This window comes from Cucumis sativus, chromosome 2, assembly GCF_000004075.3.
Source record: "Cucumis sativus cultivar 9930 chromosome 2, Cucumber_9930_V3, whole genome shotgun sequence".
NCBI classification, from domain to species: domain Eukaryota; kingdom Viridiplantae; phylum Streptophyta; class Magnoliopsida; order Cucurbitales; family Cucurbitaceae; genus Cucumis; species Cucumis sativus.
Genome location: NC_026656.2, coordinates 19,226,941 through 19,251,546, shown reverse-complemented (window position 1 = coordinate 19,251,546; position 24,606 = coordinate 19,226,941). Strand labels below are relative to the sequence as shown.

The 24,606-nt window shown below is 32.6% G+C and overlaps 3 protein-coding genes and 4 non-coding genes across 10 annotated transcripts; 4 read left to right on the top strand and 3 right to left on the bottom strand.

Annotated features, from left to right (window-relative positions):
• Positions 1 to 782: 782 nt before the first annotated feature.
• On the bottom strand, positions 783 to 4,642 carry LOC101207454 (zinc finger CCCH domain-containing protein 6). Its single transcript, XM_004152608.3, has 4 exons — positions 4,248 to 4,642; positions 2,339 to 2,554; positions 2,086 to 2,210; positions 783 to 1,990 (listed from the first exon to the last, which is right to left on the bottom strand). The coding sequence occupies exons 1-4, from the start codon at positions 4,305 to 4,307 to the stop codon at positions 1,066 to 1,068; spliced, it is 1,326 nt and encodes a 441-aa protein (XP_004152656.1). The 5' UTR covers positions 4,308 to 4,642; the 3' UTR covers positions 783 to 1,065.
• A 1,362-nt stretch (positions 4,643 to 6,004) lies between these two features.
• Positions 6,005 to 10,653, bottom strand: LOC101211948 (protein IQ-DOMAIN 32). Of its 3 annotated transcripts, none has more exons than XM_031880845.1 (7): positions 10,484 to 10,653; positions 10,208 to 10,375; positions 9,355 to 9,792; positions 9,041 to 9,265; positions 8,735 to 8,818; positions 6,936 to 8,637; positions 6,005 to 6,412 (listed from the first exon to the last, which is right to left on the bottom strand). In XM_031880845.1, the coding sequence occupies exons 2-7, from the start codon at positions 10,286 to 10,288 to the stop codon at positions 6,393 to 6,395; spliced, it is 2,550 nt and encodes an 849-aa protein (XP_031736705.1). In that variant the 5' UTR covers positions 10,289 to 10,375; positions 10,484 to 10,653; the 3' UTR covers positions 6,005 to 6,392. The 3 variants fall into 3 exon arrangements, with proteins under 3 accessions (XP_031736705.1, XP_011649647.1, XP_031736706.1); XM_011651345.2 differs by having other exon boundaries at positions 10,208 to 10,358; XM_031880846.1 differs by having other exon boundaries at positions 10,208 to 10,337.
• Positions 10,654 to 19,415: 8,762 nt separating this feature from the next.
• Positions 19,416 to 19,494, top strand: LOC116402318. The gene has a single exon (XR_004214831.1). It is a non-coding gene; the product is annotated as a small nucleolar RNA snoR64a (small nucleolar RNA).
• A 113-nt stretch (positions 19,495 to 19,607) lies between these two features.
• Positions 19,608 to 19,690, top strand: LOC116402306. Its single transcript, XR_004214818.1, has one exon. It is a non-coding gene; the product is annotated as a small nucleolar RNA R38 (small nucleolar RNA).
• Positions 19,691 to 19,777: 87 nt separating this feature from the next.
• Positions 19,778 to 19,870, top strand: LOC116402319. The gene has a single exon (XR_004214832.1). It is a non-coding gene; the product is annotated as a small nucleolar RNA snoR20a (small nucleolar RNA).
• Positions 19,871 to 20,020: 150 nt separating this feature from the next.
• On the top strand, positions 20,021 to 20,101 carry LOC116402307. Its single transcript, XR_004214819.1, has one exon. It is a non-coding gene; the product is annotated as a small nucleolar RNA R38 (small nucleolar RNA).
• A 187-nt stretch (positions 20,102 to 20,288) lies between these two features.
• LOC101207697 (protein BASIC PENTACYSTEINE6) lies at positions 20,289 to 23,913 on the bottom strand. Of its 2 annotated transcripts, XM_004152609.3 has the most exons (4): positions 23,750 to 23,913; positions 22,971 to 23,086; positions 21,870 to 21,990; positions 20,289 to 21,765 (listed from the first exon to the last, which is right to left on the bottom strand). In XM_004152609.3, exons 3-4 carry the CDS (start codon positions 21,936 to 21,938, stop codon positions 20,818 to 20,820), a joined length of 1,017 nt encoding a protein of 338 aa, XP_004152657.1. In that variant the 5' UTR covers positions 21,939 to 21,990; positions 22,971 to 23,086; positions 23,750 to 23,913; the 3' UTR covers positions 20,289 to 20,817. The 2 variants fall into 2 exon arrangements, with proteins under 2 accessions (XP_004152657.1, XP_031736686.1); XM_031880826.1 differs by lacking the exon at positions 23,750 to 23,913 and having other exon boundaries at positions 22,971 to 23,729.
• Positions 23,914 to 24,606: the final 693 nt, after the last annotated feature.

The window sequence follows — 24,606 nt, the reverse complement described above, 5'->3', positions numbered from 1 at the left end:
TGACAACATTTTGCAAGATCCGACATAGACTAAGATGTGAGATTTAAGTTGGAAAAATACATTTCAATATTGACTAAAATGTTTGGGAGATGGACTTGGACCAAAACGTTTAAAGTCATTGAAATTGTCTAGGGTATCTCAACTGTGGGTTTTGAGAAAGAAGGAAAAATCAAGTCAAAATGAAAATGATCTGATTAATAAAAAGTTTATACCCTTGATTTTAAAGTTGGAGATTTGATTCTTTTGATTTCAATATTAACAAAAATTAAATATCAAAATTACACAAAATGAAATTAAAACTATTTACAAAAGGATTTCTCTGCATTTCAAAAACTATACAAATTATACTTTTACTTTTAAGTTTTTGTTTAGTTTTCATGTGGCTTTTTATTTCTAATTTTTAATAAATTTCTATTAGTCCGGTCAATATTTTATCTTCCCATTTCCAAGAATTCATCAACGGTGAATCCAAACTATCGACTCTACTAGATATGAAATGGTATTTTTACATAGTAGCTCGGTGTGTCTCTTTTTCGCTATTGGATGCGTATTCTTTCTTTTCCAATTAGAATTATTTAGAGAAAGTTTGGGTATCAAAGGAACTGTTGATTGATATAATTTATACTGACTTGTACACTACTTATACCTCTTTTTCTTCTGATATCAGTTAGTGTCCAAAGTGCACTTAGACGTGAGACACCCCACCGACTCAAAAAGAAATGTGTAATTCATCTCTTAGTTCTTAAGGGGATAAAAGATTCTAGCAGCATTGAAAAGTCATATACTTGGAAGAGATTTTGATGGAACAATCCTTCCACCGTTCAACTTTGAAAAGCCTATCATCTCAACAAATTCATCATCAAGAGGACATTCTGTTTCATACTAAAAAATTACTAAATCAATGGTGGCAACAGAGGCTCTGGCCTCATTCAAAACCATCATAAGGTTATCTTGTGCAGGTAAATATAAAGAAAGAGACCGGTTAAACAGATTTCCAGGTAAAGAGAAGAAATGGTGGGCAAAGCATTCCCAACTTTCACATCGATCAGTAACAATACTCTACATTTAACTGCTGATTTCTCTATCGACTTTCGTTCTCTTGGAGCTAGGCATTTCTGACACGCTACTACTTCTCTGCTGGAACATGGGGTCATGCTGATATGCGCAATTGGCCCCATGCCGACATCCTCTCGAGCTGTTAAAGTATATGCAAGGCTTCATTATCTTGAACTTCGCATCTCTTGATGGCTGGTTCTGTAAGAACTCCTGGTTTGTGCCCATTGGCTGATTGTGACGGTTCACGAATTGCTGCCGAGGGGGATCGTCTTGTCTCTCCCCTCCATGTTGCTGAATCAAACTTTTATAGTAATTCAAGTCCCTCATTGGGGCTCCGGTGGAGGGCAGGGAAGAAACAGGTATGCCCCTTGAGGACGGGTGTGCATTGGAGACAGGTCCTACACTCCCTCCATTTGGTTGAGAATAAAAAGAACTGCTCGATATAGGCGTAATGGTGGCATTGGTATCAGACATATGCATATGTACAAGCGGTGGGTCGGGAGATGATATTGGCTTTTGAGTGCTAGTCAAAGCACCAGAATCCACAACCAGCTGTTCGATCATTTTTGGATTGTTGAGAATATTAACAAGCAATTCACGGTCAATTGAGTTACCTACTTCATTGGTCTTTACTAGTGCACTGAGTGCCGCTGATGCAGCAGCGACAACATCACGTTCGTTGCCAAAATCCACTCCAACCATGGAACTCACATTAGAAGTAGAACACATTGCATTCAGTAAAGCATGTTGAGATGTGGAAGTACCAGCAGGAACAAATAGGGAGGGCTGTGCACTCGTAAGGCCAGAGGCTGGAATTGCATAATCGGAGGAAGACTCGGTTGCTCCATCTTCATCTTCAACAGGAGTAATGGGAATCAGAGGTGTCCGACTGTCATCAACATTGGCACGTTCTGAATCAGGTACTACAGAAGGGCTGTATGGATGCAAACCAAATGGTTGTTCAGTATGATGAATAACAAAAACGCCAATGCCAAAACAGAATTACAAAGTGCAAAGGAAGTAATCAACTTAGGAGGAATTGCAGATGCCCGAGGATAAACCGCTTCAAATACTCTCATCTCTCTCTGATTTTCAACATCTACCTCTTGGCTTTCTTCACCAACAACCACTCGCCACGTCAAATTCAGCACAAACTACGGGAATAAACATTAAAAGGAAAAGAAAAAAAACTGCCATGGGACAAAGAGCATGAATTTCATGTTAAACTTGCAGAGCCAAAGTTCTACTTCAACATAAAATTGAAAACGAAATCACTACTTACCTTAGGTGGACATCTCCATTGATTTACAGGAATTTGTGAGAGCTTTATCTGCCACTGATTCTCTGGATGAGCAACTTCAAATCCAGGAGGCAAAGTATCATCAGAACCCAAACCCAAACCAGTTGAATGCAAGAGCCACGATGCCTTTGCTTGAAGGTGATCTTGAGCACCCAATCCCACTTGGGAAGGACAGTCCTCAGACGAAAACAACCTAACCTGCAAATAAAAGATGCATTTGTTTCTCGTTAGGGTAAGAGCATAAGATTCAAACAAAAGGAGCCAAATAAAAACCTGAACTAACTACCAAGAAAGAGAGAGAGAAATATACTCTCATTCAAGTAAACAAGGCCTGATGGATAACAAGAACTCCCAGAAGCGAGATGTTCATTTCATGAGAGGGTACAGTCTACTCTTCAACAAATATGTTATAAAACATGTTTGAAAGAACATACTTGCTTACTGATTTGTGTTTTGAAGGATTAAGATCCCTAAGAAAGTTAAATTCTTTAACTGGAAAGTTTTACTTGGTTGTGTGGACACTATGGATAGGCTTTTGAGGAAGAAGTCTTCGCTTAAAAGGCCAGACGGAAGAAGACCTGGATCACCGTCTCTGGGGTTGTCAGTTTCTTAGATTGGTGTGGAATTGTTTCTTTCAAGAGTTTCAATGAAAAGGTCAAATTTTATAGTTAGTTGAGGTGTGCACTATTTTGTGGGATAGGGGAATCAAGTGTTTAGGGGTGAGGAGAAGGAACATGATGGTGTTTGGTCCTTGTTGAGAATTCATCTTTCTCTTTAGGCTTCGGTCTTGTAGACTTTTTATAATTATCCTCTAGGTAGCATCTTACTTCGCTGGAAAACCTTTCTATAGAGAAATTTTGTGGGCTTGTTTTCTGTTGCCCTTGTACTATTTCATTTTTTCTCAATGAAAGAAAGTGTTTAATATATATACACACACACACACACATATATATACATATCCTATTAGATAGAAATACAAAAACCGAGATATTAGAGAGTTAATACTGATAATGAACAAGAAAATTCAAAAAGAAATCCAAACAATTGGAAGAACTTGGAACCTCCTCATTCTCTCCTACTTCTTCTAGATATTACCAACTCCTACTAGCAATACTTTGGCTGAAAACTAATATACTCTTAGTATCCTACTAATATTGCTCACCATTACCCAATAGTATTCCTAAATCCTAAGTTCCTAGCAGAAACTCTATAAACAACATTTCAAGAGTTAATTCCTGTTATTGTGCAAGACTTATACCAACTCCTAATAGCAAATACTTTGGCTGACAACTATCTTGTTGAGCAGCCTCAAGGCATTTCTCTTGAAGTTATATAAGTGTACCCTTCTTAGTGTAGTATGAAGTGTAACCCTGGATCTAAATACAGAATCGGGGAAAGCTCATGTCCACAAATTTTCACTTTCTTAAAGATTCTAAAGACACCGATTACCATCCCAAATGTCGACGGTTCAAGGTCCATCTTTGCAATTGTTGAAAAGGTACATAAGTGTACTTCTATATTTTGAAAAATAGATATCATTCTTCAAGCAAATGTATGAGGTGCAAAAACAGTTAGTTAAAATAGATACAAAACAACCCCTCATGAACTTAAAAGCTATACCCTGCCTCAAAGCGATCTTAAGGACATAAACCTTCATGAAATAAAATTTCGGAAACAATTAGGGTCTATCCCATCAACCCATTAATTGTTATGGTGATTAATTTAAATTTAAGAACTAGGCCATGAGAACTCAAAATATATTTACTTCACAAAGAAAAACAGAACAATGGAAAACTAAAACGAAAACTACAAAAAGCACAAAATTGTTATTGGTTTAATAAAATTAAACCCAAAATAAATGGGATTAAATCAAAGGAAATGTAGTTTTTACCTGACGAAGATTAAGATCTGAGGCCCATGAAACCCTTTTCCCTTTGTGCAATCCCCGCATATTTACAGCGCTCAGTTGTTTTCAAAAGTTTCTTTCACGGTTAAGAGTCGGAATTGGATTCCGATCAGAATGAAAACCCTAGTACTATAACTTCAAATCCAGCATCGTTTTTTTTGACAAAAGTTAAAACAAGTTTGTGTTATCATTCCAAAATCGAAACGTGTCTAAGAACTGTGAAAGGTGGAATTGCAGAAAGATGATATCAATTTGCATGTAAGTTAAAGAAGGACAGAGAGATCGAAGCGAAGAAAACCCTAGATCCTTTGGTTCAGGCTTTTTCCAGCTAATAGCCTCAACATTTCCTTTTGGCTTTCTTTCTCATTTTTTAATTTAAAATATTGTGTTTCGTTTTATTTGGTTTCTACCAAAAACTTGACTCACTCTCCCACATGCATTGCATTTGCCAAATGTATTCATTTTATTCTTTTTCTTTTCTTTTTAATATTCAATTTATTTTCTTCTTTCATATATTTTTTAAATCGTTCTATTTTAATGTTTATATGTTCTATTTTAGTTAATATTGGAAAAAAGAAAAATAGTCTCTTTTAACCTTTTCTCTATATTATTTTTTGTAAATTTAGTATAATTATTTTTACCAAATTAACTTCAAACCAATAATAAGGATGAATTATTTTTCGATATTTATTAAAAAGAAGTAGATCTTGAAATAACTTTAACTTACCAATTTTACTGTACTAAAAAATTGAATTTTTATTTACAATTATTTTAAATTTTATCCCTTGATATTTTTTTAAAATAATATTGTTTAAAATAGTATTGACTTTGAATATACCTCCTCAAATTAAAGAAAATGTGACATTTTCTTTAATTCAATTTAATAAAAGTCTAACTTACCAATTTTTTTTTGAAATGTTGGCAGTAAAAGAATAATCGTAGACATTGAAAACATCCATAAAATTCAATTATGTTATATTTTGTAAGTAATTTTAACAATTTTATCCAGGAGAAACCTAATCTTTTTTGCCATTAATATATGTGATTTTATTGTTAATTTATCTCAAATTAAAATTTAAAAAATGCTCCATCACATTCACACTAACTTCTGAATTCAACTTTCCTTAAAATATTTAAAACAATTTAATATAAAATATTTAAAACAATTTAATAAATTATTAGTATGTGATTAAAATAGGTATAATAGCTAAATTATAACGATTTCTTATTAATTTTGTCAAACGTTTCAGTATTAGAAAAAATTTTAAAAATAGTTGCAAATGTAAGAATTAGATTCAAATAATTATCACAAATAGAGTTGGTTGCAAATATTGGCCTATAAAAAATTTATCAATTTTACTATATTTATAATTTTTTAAAATATTATTATATATTTAATATTTATTCATAAAATTGTCACCAATTATAAATAACTAAATTAAAATTCACTAAACTAGTCTCCAAGCTTCTTATAAGAAGCTCGGAAGTTTTAACATTACTTGATTGTGAGCACAATAAATTTAAATACCATATTGTCTGTTATAACCACGAAGGATAATTGAATGGAGTTGGGAGAGTAAAAACCTAAAAGCTAAAATTATCAAATATAACCATTTTCAGTGTTGAGACCCAACTTTTGGCTGAATTCCAAAGGGAAATTAAGAACAAGTACATGGGGATTAGAAATAAAGAGAGCTCAATCATATTCTGCTTATTAAAATAAAATTCTGAAAAATAAAGAATAAAAAGAATAAAGGAGAAAAAATGGAATATAAATCCTTTGAATCTCTTCATCACATTGTAGTAACCTCACAAACACATACACAAGCCAAACCATTTGTCACAAACCTACTAAATCAGCACACAGTGACCACAACTTGTAAATTATACAAACAGGTGATGGAAAATTTTTGGAGGAGGAGGAGGGAAAATGGAGAGATAGCAAACAAACAATTAGACAGAAATGGCAATTTACACATCTTTCCTGAGCATACCCATCATATATCTTTTGGCTTTGTTTAACTAAGCGTCATGAAAATGTAGATCAGAAATTAGTTTGCGCTCATTGAGGTCAAGTTGTCTCCCTTGCATAATTTTAGTCCATTCGTTACGCCCACGTCGTTAGCTGCTTTACCTTCGCCACATTTTATCTGAAAGTAGAAATCAGGAAAGAAGATGTGATTATGGAAATAAGTAGCTTATCGTGAACATGACCAGAGTATGCAGCACATCCTAAAATAACTTCTTCTGTAGTAAATTTGTTGAGATACACAGAAAAGGAAACATGAAATTACGTGTACTAAAACCATCATTTGTGCTCGTGTTAGATTAGGTATAAATTATGACGAGTGTGTATAAATGTGCATGCATGCTAGCATCAATATTTGTAGGCCACACCAGAGCTTAGCTTTGTACAAGCACACATTAAACCGTCTGATTTTTACTTTTCCAAGCACACGGTAGAATTCTATCTCAAAACCAACCATGGGTGTCAATATAAAGAGTAGCTCATCTATCTTATAAAGTATAAAATCCTTCGTTTTTCTAACGTGGGTAGATCTGCTTTCCCCTATTTCTCATTTACTTCCCTTGTTATTTAATTTTAATATTTTAATTTATATTTTTGAGGGGTGGGGAAGGAGAGAAAGAGGTTCAATGGGAAGGAATGCGTACCATTTCCTTTCGCTCCCTGCTGGGTTCGAGATGTTGGCTGCAGGACGCGTGGAGATACTTGCCGGCCATCAGCAGGCAAGGAATGCCTTTTCTTGAGGTATATTTCTCCATCTTGAACATCCGGACTTGATCTTGGAGAATTAGTTGACTGAGCCTTGGCTCTAGCGGATTCTGTGGCTTGCATAAAGTGAGGAAGAGAGCTACTGCTACTGCTCTCTTTTAATTCCTTTTCAAGGTTTTCCTGTCGTGCTTCAAACGAATTCCTCCTCTTTCCAGTCTTCTGATCTTTGTAAGAATTATCTGTACTACTCCTCGAGGCAGAATTCCGATTTAAACTGGATGGTGATTTCTTTACTGCTGATATAGGCTTTTGCTTCTGAAAAGAGACTGCTTTATCAGTTTTATCCCGTTTTGCCTTCGTCGATACCTGACTTGAAGGTGTTCCTTGGGATTCTGGAACAGTTAAATGGCTTCTTGGAGAAGCTTCTGGAGAAGATTTATATGTTTGATTATCATGATGCGAACCAGCCTCCTGTTGTTCTCTCTGTTGATCTGATGAACTTCTCCCTAGCTTTGATTCACTTGGGGAAGAGTCTACAACAGGTACTGAAGTGATGGAATAGCCGTTAGATTCACTGGCTTCTTCTGCTGATTGATCCAGAAGAAGTTGGATATCATTTTGCACTGGAGTTGTAGAAGCCTTCATTTCAACTTCTACGCTTAGATCACTGCTAGGATCTTGGACTACTTTCTCCGAAACATCATTTGGAAGTGGATCTGCCATTCCTGCTTCAGATATATCAGGTGAATCAAGGGTGGAAGAAATAGAGAGCTCGGTACCACATTCAGAGCCACTGACTTGAATTATCCTACATGCAGGAGTGACGATATTTTCAACTGCACTCGTTTCCTTTGTCCTTGGTACAGTATCCTCCAATGCAGATGACACTGTTTCTGAATGAGGTTCGATTCTATCATCTTGATTCATCGAACTAATACTTCCAATCAAATCGGGTGCTGAACTCAACTGTTCAAATTTTGCCTGCGCATTGATAAATGAGGGATTGTTCATCTTTCTAGATCCAAATTTCTTGCCCTCATTCTCCAGTTGTTCAGGTGCTAATCTTTTCAGAGGATTGACTTGCTCGCTTTCCATCTGAGGTTTATCGGAGGAGGAGTTTGACTCTGTTTGCACATCTACATCATCCGTCTGTATTTTCTCGTGTTGTACAGAACTAACCTTAGTTGCTGTCTCTTCAGTTTCAGATATTTTAGCAGTCTCAGGCCGAGGCTGCTCAAGATTATCATTTTCTAATGAAGATGGAGAGCAGCTGGTTTGAGATTGTAAGTTATTGGCACTATAAGTATTTAAATCTTCACTTTCACATGGTGAAACTAATTTTAAGGTGCCGGAATTCAAATCTTCTGTTTCAGACAACGGGTTTAAGTCAACTGGATCTTCAAAATGTGATTCCTCGATTCCTCTTTTCAATTGCTCAGCGTCTGATTCTTCTAATTCTTCTTTCTTCGGCTCCTCAGCTTCTTTTTCCATTTGATCAGGGACTAATTCTTCATTCTTTGCCTCCAAGACATCCAATGATGAAACAGCCATCCAGCGCTCCAACCATTTCCAAGCAGAATCATTTTTGGAAGGAACGCACTTGATATTGATTGGTTTGTTCCTTGGTGTTGATTCCAACAACTTCAAGTACAAAATTAACTCATCAATTAGACAAGACTAGCTCACCGAATACTAGCCAAGCATTGAATAAAAAACATACTAACATTATCCAAAATACCTGCCGGGCAAAACTATTGCTAAGTAGCTTTTCAATTGAAATATATCGCAAATTGGATTTTGAACTGTCCAGCTCTCCCTTTACCTGCAAAATAAACAATGATTTTAAAGCAAGACAAGAAAAATTCTCTATGGATGACATAAAAAAACTACATCTATATAAAATTAGTTATCCTAAGCAAATCTTAAGAAAACTTAAACGAAACAATGAACAACCAAAATTACATCTAAATCAAGCCAAGCATTTAATAGAAGAAGCTGGGTCCATGATCTCAATATAACACGATCTGAAAATCATTATAATTACCACGTTCTTTGAATCAAGATTTTCCTTCTCATTCTTATTGTGCTGTTCATCTGGAGCCAATCGTTCCGGAGAGAGATGAGCACGACGAGCACGTACAATAGCTTGCATTTTGACAATGGCTTGAGCACAGCGGAGTGTTCCGACAGCATGTCTCCTTACCAAGAATCCACGAACAGCAGCTTGCACCTTCACTACATTCTTAAGTTTAATCAGCTCCTTCTGCGCCTGCCAATATGTCATGAACGGAGATGTTAAATTTTCATTAAACAACTGTAAAGAATCTCCGGCTAAAGAATTCCTGAAATGGAGAGTACCAATAGCCCCCTGACACCAGTCTGGATGGCAATAACAGTAGATTCCTCAAGCTCACGATCGACATTACTTTCTTTTTCAGATGCAACATCCACCTCATCCACCTTATCAGATCCTTTAGGATTCTCGACGATAGGCGCATGGGTCTCCTCATCGGTTAAGTGTTTTACAGTGGGTTTCTCAGGAACAGTGGAGTTAGCTGATGATTGGAAGTCGAATGGAGCAGTTTCAAGGTTCTCCTTTGCAGCTGATGATTGGAAATCGAATGTAGCAGTTTCAAGGTTCTCCTTCGCAGCTGATGATTGGAAGTCGAATGTAGCAGTTTCAAGGTTCTCCTTCGCTACAGAAGGAGCTTCTGCACTCACTGTGTTGTTTAGCACACGATGCTGGGAAGATCTCTTACGGAAACTCCAGCATCGTTTGTCTTTGGACTCCTTACTCTGGAAGTGAAATTAAATACAAAAAACTACTTTAACAGACAAAAGACACACGTCGAAATGGAAGTACATAGAAACAGTAAATTGATTCCGAGATGCAAATGCAACAATACCAAAAAATTCGCCAAAATTCTCTATAAAGTAAAAATCGAGTCAGATTCTCATTTATCAAAGCAATCTCAACCAGATCACAAACACATTTTCCAAAGAATTAACAATGCATAACCATACAACTCTAATTGATTCTCATGACCCAAACCAGAATCGATCCATTCAATACCAATCGATTGCATTGCAACACATTATCAACACGCAAAACCAAAGATATTCAATGTTCTACAACAATCACAAAATCTAGAAAAACAAGCTGAAATGGAAACAACAGTCATGCAAGGGACAAAACGAACAAAATACCTACCTCAAGTACATCGATCTCATCTCCATCCTTCAAATCGCCACCACATGTGATTACTTGGAAGCATGAACGAGGCCTTCCCATGTTGAAGTTATCCGAATCTCTCTCTGTGCGTCTCCCTTTCTCTCTCACTCTGTGCAGGGGACAAAACGGCCTGTAATGGTGCGGGGTCTTGGGAATTGTAGCGAGCGAGAGAGGAAAAGAGAAAAGTAGAGATGGTGTAAAGAAGAGAGAGAGAGAGAGAGAGAGATAGAGAGAGAAACGGATCTTAAAGCAAACCTTAAATCTAGCTCAGTTCTTCAGTTGAATTCCGGCATGGGAACGGCTCCATCAACCTCAACAATGATCAGAAGAAATTCAAAGGAGACGAGAAGAAGAAGCTGTCAGATCTCTAAGCCTCTTCCTATTCTCTTCGTCTCAAATAGATGCTGTCTATTTTTCAGACCGTTCGGGAAAAAACAAAAATATATTATTGCTTTTAAATAATTAACACAAATATATAAATCAAATAAATCCGCAATTTCTCAAGATAAATAGTTTATAAAATCGCGATAATTTCTCATTTTCCTCTCTGCTTTTTACTCTCCATCTCGTGAAAACTCCTTTTTTCTTAATTTACATCAAATTAAATTTTATTTTGATTAGTGATTAGTGATTAGTGATTACTAATTACTATACTCTACATTGACGATAAGCTCTTCTAATCTTAGCTTTTGTTTATTTTAGTTAATATAATTTAAACATAGTTAATTTAAACCCAATTTTACCTTTGATGAAAAAGAAAAAAAAAAAAAAAAAAACCCACCAGACAAACTGTAAATAATTTGTCACTTCACTATTTTTTATATTTTTCCTTAATTTTAAAACCTATTTTATGATTCACTATTTTAGATTTTCTTTCTTTTTTCTTTTCTCTTCAATGACAGGTTGACAGTTACTCTGAGGCTTAAAGATAATGTTAACTTTTTTTTTGCCTTTACTTTTGTCTGATTAGAAGTTGTAATTAAGGAATAATGACATTTAATATAGTGGGTCCCAAGTGATTAATTAAGACCTTAGCTTAGTTAAATAAAAGAAGCAACGGTAACTTAGGGAAAGGAAAAGAGATGCCACCTCCCTCTTTTTACGCTGCGTTTTTTGCAAATAGACGAATTCTTTCCTCTTTCTTTTCCCTTTTATTATATGCTTTTTTATTACATGTTTTCAAAGGTTTACCTATGTTTTTATATTCTATATTTCATAATTATATCGAAATGTGCTTCTAAGTTATATGCTTTTGTAAAAAAAATAATTTAGTTGAGGTTCATCGTGAAAATGTGATTAAATCTTTAATCTTTTAATACAAAGTACATGTGTTTTTATTTTGATAAAATTTTAAATAATCATCCTATCACAAATTTAAATAATAAATATCAATATAAAAACAAATATACATTTAGTTACTTACCCTATGAAATCTATAAATAAAATAATATATATATCCAGTAGTATGTCTAATCTTTAAAATATATTAATGTTTTTAAACATAATTATAAAACAATTAAATATATAACAATATTTTTTATAAATATAGAAAAATTTGTGACTGATAGAAATTAAACAGTTGTTGTATATTTAATTATTATATTTATAATTATTTCTATTTTAATTATAAAATATATATTAAAAAACTGTACTGTGTTTTATTCAAATATAAATATAAACACTAATATCAAAATTAAAATTAATTTTGTATTCAATTACAAAAGTATTGTTTTCAATCTCAATGCAAATTTACTGCTATACCCTCCGGCGTGCATGTGTAGCTCTTTTGTCTTCAACTGCCACGTGGAGAAAGAGATGAGCTGGCGCATCGACGGAGCCAAATGAAACGGGAGGGATAATTTTGTCATTTTGCGAGTCCGTCCAAATAATACTATTTTAGTTAAATTACAAAGTAAAGTAGTAAATAATTAGTGGGATTAGGAATGGATTAGTGCCTTAGGGAAATTGCCACGTATAATCCACTATATATGTTTTGATTTTGATCCCAAAGTTTGGGTGTCAATTATAATGTATGATATAAAGTCATCTCATCTCATGATTTTGTTGTAACAGATGATATGTATATTCAGTCAACCTAATAATAATAATAGTCCATTACATTATCTCTTTAGTAAAAGTGCTGTGCATGTTCATAAATTCTCATATTCTACCAAGCATATCTTTAAAAGGAAGATGCTCTTCAAAAGTGATTTACAAAAAGATTCATCTCACAAAAAAAAAAAATAGTATTGTGAGTAAAGCTTCCAAGAATTGAGTGTCTTCTATTCTTTTAAATGAATATTGGGACTATATCCTGTGATATGTCAATAATAACTTCAAGTTATTTGAGTTCTAAATTTTTTTGTAGCTACAGTGAGATTAGCTCAACAATAACTAACACCGTTTTTTTATTTTTGAGATGAAAGATTTGATCTTTCTAAAAAAGAAGTATGGGTTGAATTAAATGTCAACATTAGTATAATTTGATTGACATAAAGTCTAGATTTTGACGTTAAAGTTAGACGTTCGATTCTCTACTCTTGCATATTGTCAAATAAGAAAACGATTGAGTATTTTGGTTGAATGTGAACAAACTTTTATATCATATGAAATATTTTGTTAAATATAAAAACATCGAAAACTTTGAAGGTTAAGATGTCGTGATACATTATAATGTAGACTTTATATTAATTTCAACTGGCTTAATTTGGAGAGTTGTTATAACTGAGTATGAAAAATGAAAATTTCAGTATATTAAATAATTTAATTTACATACTGCAACTTCACGTAATAGTAATTATCAATCATCTTGATTCTAAGTTTAACTCATATATTACAAAATTTACTAAATACTTCAAAATTATCTAGCGATTATTGATATAACCTTTCATTTTTTAAATACGAGTTGAAAGATCTAGGAAATAACTAAAACCAAACAATTACACGAAAATATCACAAGACATATTCAACGTGAACCATTTAGAAAATGGAGTACAAATTAGAATTAAAGACTCCCAATTCTACACAACTTTATCCATAACTAAGTGAGTGAATGCATTTTGAAAACACCAACCATATATAGTCTCATCTCATTTTATTAATCATCCATGGTAACAAATATATTAAGGGTTCACGTCCATTGTTTTCGAAAAAAAATATCTTTTTAAGAGTACATTTGAAAAAGAAAAATTGCAAAATGAGTTTAAAATATAAATACTTACATGTTTAATTTGACATATTTATAAACGTTAAAAATATGCTTAATTTGTCCTATACTAATAATGTTTTATACATACATTAAATTACTATAAAGGATTATTAAATATTATAAATTAATTTCATAACGAAATACACATATTTTAATTTTTTTTAACTTTTTTAAAAAACTAATAACAGGTTATCTTGAAATTATTAATTTTTTAAATACTTGAAACTAAATATTAATTTTGTTATTATTATTATTTTAGACAATTTAATTTTAAAAGTACAAATATCTTGAAATGCAAATACATAACTACATAAAAATAATAATTGATTTCCAACAACAAAATATAAATAAGATAAATAACGTTCTTAATTCATTTGTATTTCACAAACCGAACGATCGTGTTCTTCATTGACGTCCTCGTGATTTATTCCATAGATGTAAAGACGAAGTAGATTTGACAGAAAGATAAAAATAGATAGTAAAAAGAAATAGAAGAAACAGATGGAGAAAAATACACATTTGGAAGGAATTTTTCATTAAACACCAAATAAACATTTATTCTAAAATTTGGTTAAATGCATTTTCTCTAAAATAATTTATTTTAAACAAACGTCAAACACCTCAATTTATTTTAAAAATTAAACACTTCAAAAATCAATCAAAACACACCAGGTAAACAGTTGTGCGTACAAATGGCCTGAAAATTTGTCGTTAAGATTTGAGGGAAATTATTTACGCAATTAGTAAAATGATTATTGTATGCTCAATTCTTTTAGTTTACTAATTAAGTAGATAACGTATCACTAAACAACGTTTCCTTTTTAATTCGGAACTGAACCAAAATCCTTCCCTTCTACCTTCCTACCAACATCATATAAAATTGACTACTGATAACACAAAACAAAAGGTGGAATAAACAACACTCATTACAAATCTTGTAAAGAAATTAATCAATATGTCTCATCCCACCCACCAAACCAATGAAAATCAATCCAGATTGTAAAATATAAACCATATGTCTCACTCTTTTTATAAACTTCATTTTCTTGCAACAGTGATCTCTTCAATAGATGCAAAAATGAAATATACTATCACATATATATATATTTCCCAGTCTGTCATGTATACATAAACCAACCATATTGTTAATTACAAAAGGGCATATTTATACATGTGTGTAGCAATACCAACCAACAACTCTCTCACTCCCTCATTCTTTCCTCTTTAATCTTATTTGTTTGGCTTCAAATCTCAATCATTCATTTCTTCTATTGTATTCAACTTAATCAACTAACACCAAATTCTCCCACCTACCCCTTTTATTACTGTTTCAAATATTATAGTTAATGGTGTTTCTTTTATTCTCGGATTTTCACATATCCCGTACCACAAATATTCAATCCTACGATATTTAGGTTCAAATTTTAGGGTTTTTAACAAGTCTCGGTTGTGGTAGGTTTATAATTTAATCTTTGATGTTTATGAGTTTATAAAGCTTTTTGTTACTTGTACAAAAGAATTTGCATATTAAGGAAAATTTCACTTGACGACTTTAGTGCTTCTAGTGATCAATTAATCTGGACATAGCTTAGTGGATAAGATAACCGTTAATATTGCTTTCTAAATTTTTTTAGTAATTTCGTGTAGGTTTGAGAGATAGTTTCACCTTCCAACTATTTAAATTTAGTTGACAATGGTTTAACCTTTTTATAATATTTTGAATTAACTAAGAAATCAAAGTAGTTTTTTTAATAAATTAATGCAAAAGACATAAAATTTAAATTTTAAAGAAATTTTCAAAAACACCAAATTTTATCAAATATTTACAACTTATATTAAATTATATGACGGATAGTTATTCATTGATAAAATTTAAAATTTTGCTATAATTTATAAATATTTTAATTTATTTTACTATTTTTACAAATGTTTTTAAAATTAAATTATTAATTTTACTTTTAGAAAAATATTAGACTACAAATTTTGAAATGATTATCAAATTGTTGAGAATATTTACAAAAGTAAAGTAAAATTTCAAATTAGTCTTTCAAATTTTACTATATTTTGTTAGATTTTATTTACAAACTTTTAAAACTTAGTACAATGAAATTAATGAGCCCAATATTTAAAAAATAATAAAAATAAAATGTAACATTTTACCCCTTGGTCAATAATAATAAATCAAAAAATTAAATTTAATAATAATAATAATAATAATAATTTTTTTTGTTTTAAATAAAAAAGATAATGAAATTGGGTATATCCTTTAGTTGGGACCAAAGTTGAAATTTAGGGAAGAAATGAATAAATAAGAGGATCTTAGGTGGAAGAAGCATATGACACTCCACCGACTAGTCATCTTTCATCTTTCATCTTTCATGGAAAGATTTATGAGCCAACCTTATATAATTTAATTAAACAACTCTTTTTAAAGAAATTTCATTATTCTCATAATCATAATAAATAATATAAAGAAAGAAAGAAAAGTACTTTTCAAAGGCCATGATTTGAAAAACTGCTCCCACATTGTGACCACTTACCTTCTTCTTCTTTTTTCTTTCCTTTTGGGATAAAACTTGGGACCTTCCCTTATCATATATTTGTGTACATTTTTTTTGGTCCCTCCTATTTTTCTTATTTTCTTTTTAACTTCCTTCCATTTAAAATAAATAAATAAATAATTGGTTGCTTCCACGTTGAATTTGTTATCATGATACTTGAATTATAATAACCCGTGCTCGTAGTGCATATTACTTTAATCTGAATTACAAATGATGATAGACGATGTTTGCATAATAGTGAACACTGTGATAATAAGAGTTTTTATATAGTTTTCCTATATAGTGAGATTCTTTGACATTGAATGTGTTATATATAATTATCGATCTATTATGTTCAGTGTATTTAGCATTCGAGGAAGTTGTTTATTTTTCCTGTTTTCTTATACTGTCTATTGATCTATCTAACAAAAACTATTTTCACTTGAATTTGTAATCATATTACTATGGGTTATAAAAGTAAAACTAAATGATCTATAACACTAATAATTAACTTAGAAGTTTAAGCGAATGACCAAATCAATTTCAATAAATACGAAACTAAATTAATTGAATGTTGTTCAAAATTTTGATATATGTTGTTAGTTGGCAGAACATCAATCATTTTGAACCCATACAATTTGGAAGGACCACTTTTGATAATGGTTTATAAAGGGACAAATGAAGATTATTTTGAGGTGTAGGCTAATGCAAAATAATTTGGAAACCTAATTATTATATATCAATGGAATCAAATCTATGCATATATTAAATATGTAGCTTTGAATTAATTAACACAAAATAATCTTTTCTAACCATTTTGGATCTAAGATTTTCTAATAATTATTTAGTTTAGCATATTTTGGACCAATCATCCTCCTCTTCGTCTCTTTTTTAATTAGGGTTTGAATAATTGACACAATACATCTTCGAAGTTTATTAATAAAATTGATTTTTAATTCACACTTGGATTAATACCAATTAAGAGATTGCCTGTCGATGGTCGAACAAAAGTAGAAAATGACGTAATTACCCTCCGTGAATTTGGCGGTTTAGATTCTCCATCTAATAATCCATCCCATGATCAATCAAAATCCTTAATCCAAAACTTGGGAATCTGAGAAATTCCTCATCCAATAGATTGTTGTTATTATTATTAGGGAAAATGGAATATTGTTTTGTTAAGATAATCCTATAATCAAAGTTGGTGGAAATGATTGTGATTTATATTGAAGAAGTGGGACCTGTTTTGGTTGATATATTTTTGTAGAGACACAAAATTGAAAGTTAATAAGGTCAGTTATTGATGCAGCTTGAGAGCTACTGATGCTTACTCCCAAACTTTTCAAAAAAAAAAAGCCTTCAATTTTTAAGCAAAAATCCTATTTAGGTCCCACAATTCCAAACATACTCTTTATCTATATGACATAATTATAATATAAAGTTTTCAAGGATACAATTTTAATTTTATGTTCAGTGTAGTCACTGTAGTGGCAGACACCTAAGTTTAATTTTCACTTGAATATATATATATATATATGAATTACGTTCCTTCTAAATTACGTTAATGCTTTTTCATTTTTTGTTGTGTGCTTGTAAAGTTGGGTTTGGAAATGTCTTCACCATATGCTTTCTTAACCACTTTGATTTTGTAGCTAAATATAGTTTTTTAGGAATATGGTTAGGTTTAAAATATATAATGTAAACGAAAATAATAACGTCTTTCATTTTACCAAAATTTTAATGGAAATATCCATAAAAGATTGATTTCGGTGAATATTTTTATAAATATTACAAATAAAATAAATTAGTAAGTGAATATTTAATAGTTTTTTCAAGCAAAATATGAACATGCATGCATGCATATTATTTATATGGTTTTTTTTTTTTTTTTTTGTATTTGGTAATTGTCTATACATTTTAATGGAAAATAACAATTCACCTCTCGTATTAACATTGAACCAATAGAAATGTTGAAATATTGATGGAAACGTTGATGTATCGATGGAAATTTAAGATCATGAATATAGTGGTGGTTAGATTTGGTTATCTCATTCCCAAATATTTGTGTTGAAGCAATCATTAGTGTGGGTCTTAGATGTAAGAGATTGGAAACCTCCAAACAAAGTTGAATCATATCGACCTCACGAAAATGAAAATACGACGGGCCAAGGTTGTCTTTACAATAATTCTTTTTACCTTTAGTGTGAGACGTTCTCGTTTGTGATCACTTTTTCAGCACATATGGTGTGAACGAGACTACACAATCTGAACGATATCAAAGTTACATAAAACAAGTCTTATCACCTATCATTTGTTAACCAGTGAATAGTCAAGATCGATGTATACATTTCGTCATGAATACGATAATGATTTTGTTCCAAATACAACAAATTATGTATTAAATGATATTAACACAATGAAAAATAAAACAAATATATCAAACTTTACATCTTGCTCTCAAAGTTGATCGATGATAGTATAGTTTATCACTAAGAGTCTATCAACTACTATGTCATCACGAATAAATTTTGCTATATTTATGAAACATAAGTTAATATAGCAATCAGATACGAAATATTAGCATTAGCAACATTTTAAAAAATTTAAAATACAACACACTCATTCGTGGTAAACTTCTAACACTAATGGACTTGTATTGTCTATTAGTGATAGACTACCAACTATATCGTCTATCAATAATAGATCACGAGGGTCTATCAGTCATAAAAGTCAATCGCCAGTAAATTTTTCTATATTTATAATTTTTTTTTTTCAAATATTGTTATACACTTAATTATTATGTCAATGATGGTTAGTCATTAGAATCGCTGTTCGATTATTAGCTTTCAAGTACTACCAATTGTATTACCCTAAAGGATCGCTAACAATTGAAAGGTTTTCAAATATTCTTTAAAAGGGCCCATAGACCCATAGTCGTAAGTGGCCCATAATTCACTATTTAAAAGCCCAAACTAATCAAGCCCAGAGAAAAAACACCTACATCGAGCCATGCTCGTGACATACAGCGATTGCGTGTTTCAACATAATTCGTCTGTGATATACAACTTCATCACCGGCCCAGCGTTTCTACACATAGATCGATCAAGCCGCAGGATTTTCTTCTACAAATCACAGCCGTCCAAAGTTTTGTCCAAATCGAGATTGTATTCTCGCAATTACCGGCTAGAACGGTTATAAAACCTCCAATATGTTTATTCTTCTTCTCAATTCAAAACCCTAACCCCCCAGTGTAGAACGCCGCCTTTTCCAAGATCCTCAGCCGCTTTGATTTTTTTTTTTTTTATGTGTTCTTCAATTCATTTCTTTTCTTTTTCACGTTCATGTTTAGATCTTCCAGACTACGTCGGTGTGATCACCTTTTCATCTTGCGACTTCTGCAATTGATTTTGAGTTCGTACTCGGAAGAGCGCAAATGACGAACTTACGAATGGTAGAATGCTCTAGTTTACGAACTTGGAGCATTGTGATTAACCACTTTGTATAGGAAGATCTGATGCCTCTCCTACGCAAATTCATTTAGTTTTCTTCCGTTTTTTTTTTTTTAAATATTTGTTTTATGGATTTGAACTCGCTGTTTTCTTTGAAAGTGTTTCTGCTTGTGATTTTTTCTTCCTCTGGATGATGAGAAACCATGAAATGTACAGTTATCCCTGGCTGATTTCAAGTGCTGATATTTCAAACTCTGACAGTGTATAGTTTTTTGGAATTGTTGTTTTCTCATCGATTTTTTTCTTAGGGTTTGTTTTACTTTTTTTTTTGTTTGCTTTGTTCTAATGTGTGGCCGGTGATGAACAGTTTTTTGGTTGACAGATATGCAAAAATGTAATATTTGCATTGGTGTTGAAACTTTTTTGAACTAGGACGGTCTGAGGCTCACACCCTTTTGCTTTTCTACTCTGAAACACATTCATCAGTTTTGCATGAAATATTTTCTTCGGATTTTTGTCTGGAAATGAATTGCCAATTTTAAGGGATAATGTAGTGTTTTTAAAAACAAAATTTGGTGTTTAGTTCTTGTTCAAGTGATGTGGGTGATGAAAACATGAAATATCAGTTATCCCTGTCTGATTTTTTGATGCTGATGATTCATGATCTGACATAAACTTGATTAAGCAATTTTCAATAGTTTGTGAAGGTTTTGCTTTTAATTCATTAACTTTTTTTCTCTTTTCAACCCCAAGAAACCAATGTTAATCCGTTGAACCAATCTGCTTGGCTGATTCAATTACAGGTTGGATTAACTTGGAGATGAGTATGACTGTAAAATAACCTAGGACGAACTTTAAGATAATGACAGTGGAAGAGTTCATGAGCTGCTGATGATTATAACATTGTACCTAATGGATTGAGTTTCACTGAAGATGCATAAACAGATGCATCTTGTAAGATAATACAGACTTAATGCTACAAAATGATGACGGGCCACATTCTGATACAAGTACAACCCTCAACATAATACCAATAAACACATACCTTTACAGTTATTTGAACCAAGTAGGATCTCGCCATGGCTTTAAAGAGAAAAGCACTTCAAAAAAAAGTGGAAAGTAAAGAATTGCAATGGGCTCTTTGAAGAACTTGGCTCTGGCCTTACTTTCGAACATACTTGATGAATGTGAGAGGCTGAGAAACCTTTGAAGTTGAAGGCGAGAGATAGCTTCCAACTCCTTTTTTTTTTTTATGGATGTTATTCTATCCTTTATTCTTTAGCTGAAAGCGAAAGGAAATTCTGAGGCAGTTGTTTGCCTTAGCTACTTTGGGAATTCCTTCCATTTCTTTCTACTCTTTGTAAGCTACTCTTCCTTAATAAGCTAGTGACTCTACTTGATGGTGATGTAACGATTTGTTCCATGCTTTGCCCAGTGATTTTTAAGATCAACTGGAGCGGATAGGTCGTGGCCTTCGGCTGCAAGGCGGCTAAGCAGTTTGTTAAAAGCACTTCCGCTCATTTTCCGACCGCCAAGTCGAGCATGTCGTTTGTTGGGAACGGCAGGTAATGGATACATTGAGAGGGTGGTAGTACAACATGCAGATTGCCATCCACCATTCCCCCATTTGTAGCATTGTCTTATTACTCCTGTGCAGGAGCATATAGGAGCTGGCATGGTTGATTCGTCAAATGCAACCTGGTTTAATCCTAAATCCTGGCCTTTCCAATCTGATTTTGATACTACCAACTGTTTATTAAGATCGTCACCTGCACTCATTATACCAATTCCATCCTTCCATTCTTGTGACTTCCCCAACATTATTTTGTTCAAGTCTTCAGCCTCCCTTTTGACCTTCCGTGGACCTTTTGAAACTTTCTTGTTTGGTGTTGGGACTGTCTTTCCCTCTTTTGGACGCTTGTTTCGTCGTGCCTTTGTTGATTCAGAAGCGACAGGGGATGTTGGGCAAGGGTCGTTGGAAGCAAGCATTTCTCTTGAATTGTAATTATTCTCATTCATGTGAGGCACATGATGTGTGTGTTGCTGCTGTGGATGATGTATATGCTTCACTCCCCTAGCAATTTGGCATCCTGGTGGACATGATAAATTGTTATTTATGGAGTTTTCACGATACTGAAGAGTAGCAATGGCGTTGTCTCGTTCCAAAAGGGCATTGTTCCTCTCTGCAATTGCAGCGTCTCGCTGTAGATATGCCATGTCTCGCTCTGCCAGTGCAGCCTTTTTCTCCGAGAGGGCCAAATTTCTTTCTTGAATGGCTGCGTCTCTTTCAGCCATAATTGCCATTATCTGCTTCATTGAGGGCTGATGCTGCATCATCCACTGCCAAGGCAAAAATTCAAACGGATTGATTCAAAGTTTGCTAAATTGTTTCAATTTGAAATACTTGAAAGAGACTGTATGGCATTAGTTTAATCTTGATATACCTGACCCTGAGCTGACTTATACTGATCTGGTTTGTGCCTTCCATTCTCACGGTGTCCACTGTCATCCATTTGTGACTCCAAAACGAATAACCAACACAGATACAGTAATGAAAAAGCTCCACTGCAAACAAAATGGCAATCATTCATATGCTTAAATGTTACCAATATGTTACCTAACTATGATATACACTATGAAGAGAAAGAATGCAAGCTAAGAAAATGCTGTCTCAAATAAAATATTCACATATTGGTGAACCTCAAAAGAAATACTTCTATTCAGCGCAAAAAGAGAAAATCAAAAATATATATTTTTGTTATTAAAAATGAGCCAACAATCAAAACCATGAGTAAAAGAAAAATGTGAGAACAATCATCCCAAACGGAGCTCCAACTTATAATAGTTTTATTTTAGTTTATCTTTGAAATTTATATTTACTTTCTCTCATTTTTAAATTCTAAGAACAAAGTCAAAGTTAAAGAAACTTAGGAGTGAAAGTGTGTTTATAACTTTATTTTTCAAATAAATTGACGATGTAATTTCACTTTTCTTGACATTGATGTTTGATACCGTTCACTCTCTAAATAAAGAGAATAATATTAGTTTATTCAAATTCAAAATCAAACTCCGGTGGCACAAATAAAAAATTCAGATAAAACTACAAGCCAAAGCCAAATATAACCCCTTAAAGAACCAACTCTAATTGATCGAGGAGGTGGCAATCAATACAACATCATTCCAACAACGGACGCATCACTCCCTTTATTGTATACACAAGTTACTACCACAAGTTAAGTCTATTGACTTCCATTAAGAGAAACATTCAAAATTCTGACCAAACAAAGAAGACACTAACCGACCTGACCAACTAGGGTTGCAAAAATTGTATACATATACACATCCATAAAAGGGAAGATCTAAAAACACCTCTACAACTTCTGGGCAACAATAAACAATCGAGAGAGAGAAATAACTGTCTTGTGGAATTAAAGCTCAGGTATGAAGTAATACAGTTAAGCAGCAGAGCACTTTATCCACAGTCTAAGCAAGTAATCATAAGCAGAAACAAGATGTACGTGAGTTCGGAGCAGTAGATACTTCACCTGGAATCAGAAGACCAAACGAAGAATCCACTTAAGAAACCATCGTTAGAAATTTCGACCTCCAGTCAGCTCAAATGGCTGACGCACCTTCCCCATCTCATCCTCCATCAGATCATCTAAACAATCAAATTCAACATAAATTAATCACACTTCAAAAATAAATAAACCCCAACAATGTTTCTGTAATTTCCCTCTCCTGCCTTAGTTTCCAGTACAAAAATTCAGTAGATACAGCAAAAACAATCAAGTCAAAGCAGTCACAAAAAGCGTATTCATCGGTTTCAACGAGCTCAAACCAGCTGAAAAATAGGGCAAAAAGGGCTAAAAGATTATGAAGAAAGCAAAACTCATAAAGATCCGATTCTTTAATTACTATAACCAGGAAAGTAAACGGGAGTCAACTTTTCAGCTTCGAGCCGTGAGCTTAAAGCAGAACCCTCAACTCAAAACGAAAAATAAAACAACCCCACAACAAATTCTGAGCTAAAAAGAACAATAACAACCAGAAGCAAACGAAACCCTAGAAGAAAAAAAAACGCCACAAATCACACAGCAAGTTTCAAAAACAGCAAATAAGCAGTAAATTAAAGCAGATTTCACAAAGATTGGAGTGAGAGTAAGCAGGAGAAAGATAGAATAAGGAAGAAGTGATAGAAACAGATATGATTCAAAGGAGTAAAAAGCAGGAAATGGAAATAAAAAACCAAAATAGAAAGTGGGATTAGGGAAAAGGGAAAAACATATAAGAAATCAAAAGGGAAAGAGAAATGAAAGCTTACCAGTGAGAAGGAGAGATGAAGAACTGAAGAAAGAAGAAGAAAAAGGAAAAGAGATGAAGATGGAGAAAAGAAAAGGATTGAAAATCTGTGGAAAGAACAGTTGTAAGCAGAGCAGAGGGACAAAGGAATCTCTCTCTCTCTCTCTCTCTCTCTCTCTCTTTCCTTTTTCTTTTTCTTTTTCTTTTTTTTTCTTTTTTGTTAGCTTTGTGTCATTTTCAAATTTTCTAATGCAATTTTTCTCCATTTTTTGGGTTTAATATTCTTTTAGTTGAATTATATCAAATGTGTCCTACACTTTTTGGGAGCTTTCTTTATGTCCATGAATGTTCAATTTCTTTTTTATATCGTGGATTTCAAGTTTGTATTGTTTTTTCAAATTTTCAAGTATGTGAAGTAAAAAAATTCAATATTGTATCTAATATGTTTCTACATTTTTACGGTTGTGACAAAGGGAATTAAAAAATCCAAACTTTTGATTTGCTTTTATTTTTTTTTAGTTTTTATAAGAAGAGTGTTCTTTTTAACTATATAATTGTGTGGAGTAAAAACTATTTATTTTATGATATTTACATATTTATGTAAATTGAGACAACGATCTTAAAAATATAATTGTAAGTGATAATGTTATAAAACGTTTCTAACTACAAGTGAATTACAATAATGATTTTAACCTTCTATGTAAAGGAAATCATGTTGGTAGATTATTATGTTTTTTTATTTCAAAGTTTTCAAAGTTACAATTAATAGGTGTATAATTAAAACCTATTTCAAAATTTAATTACTTTTTATTTAGACGTCATTTTTTTTAACATTTATTTATTAACTCAAACGTTGAAATAGAAACTTTTAATCTCGAG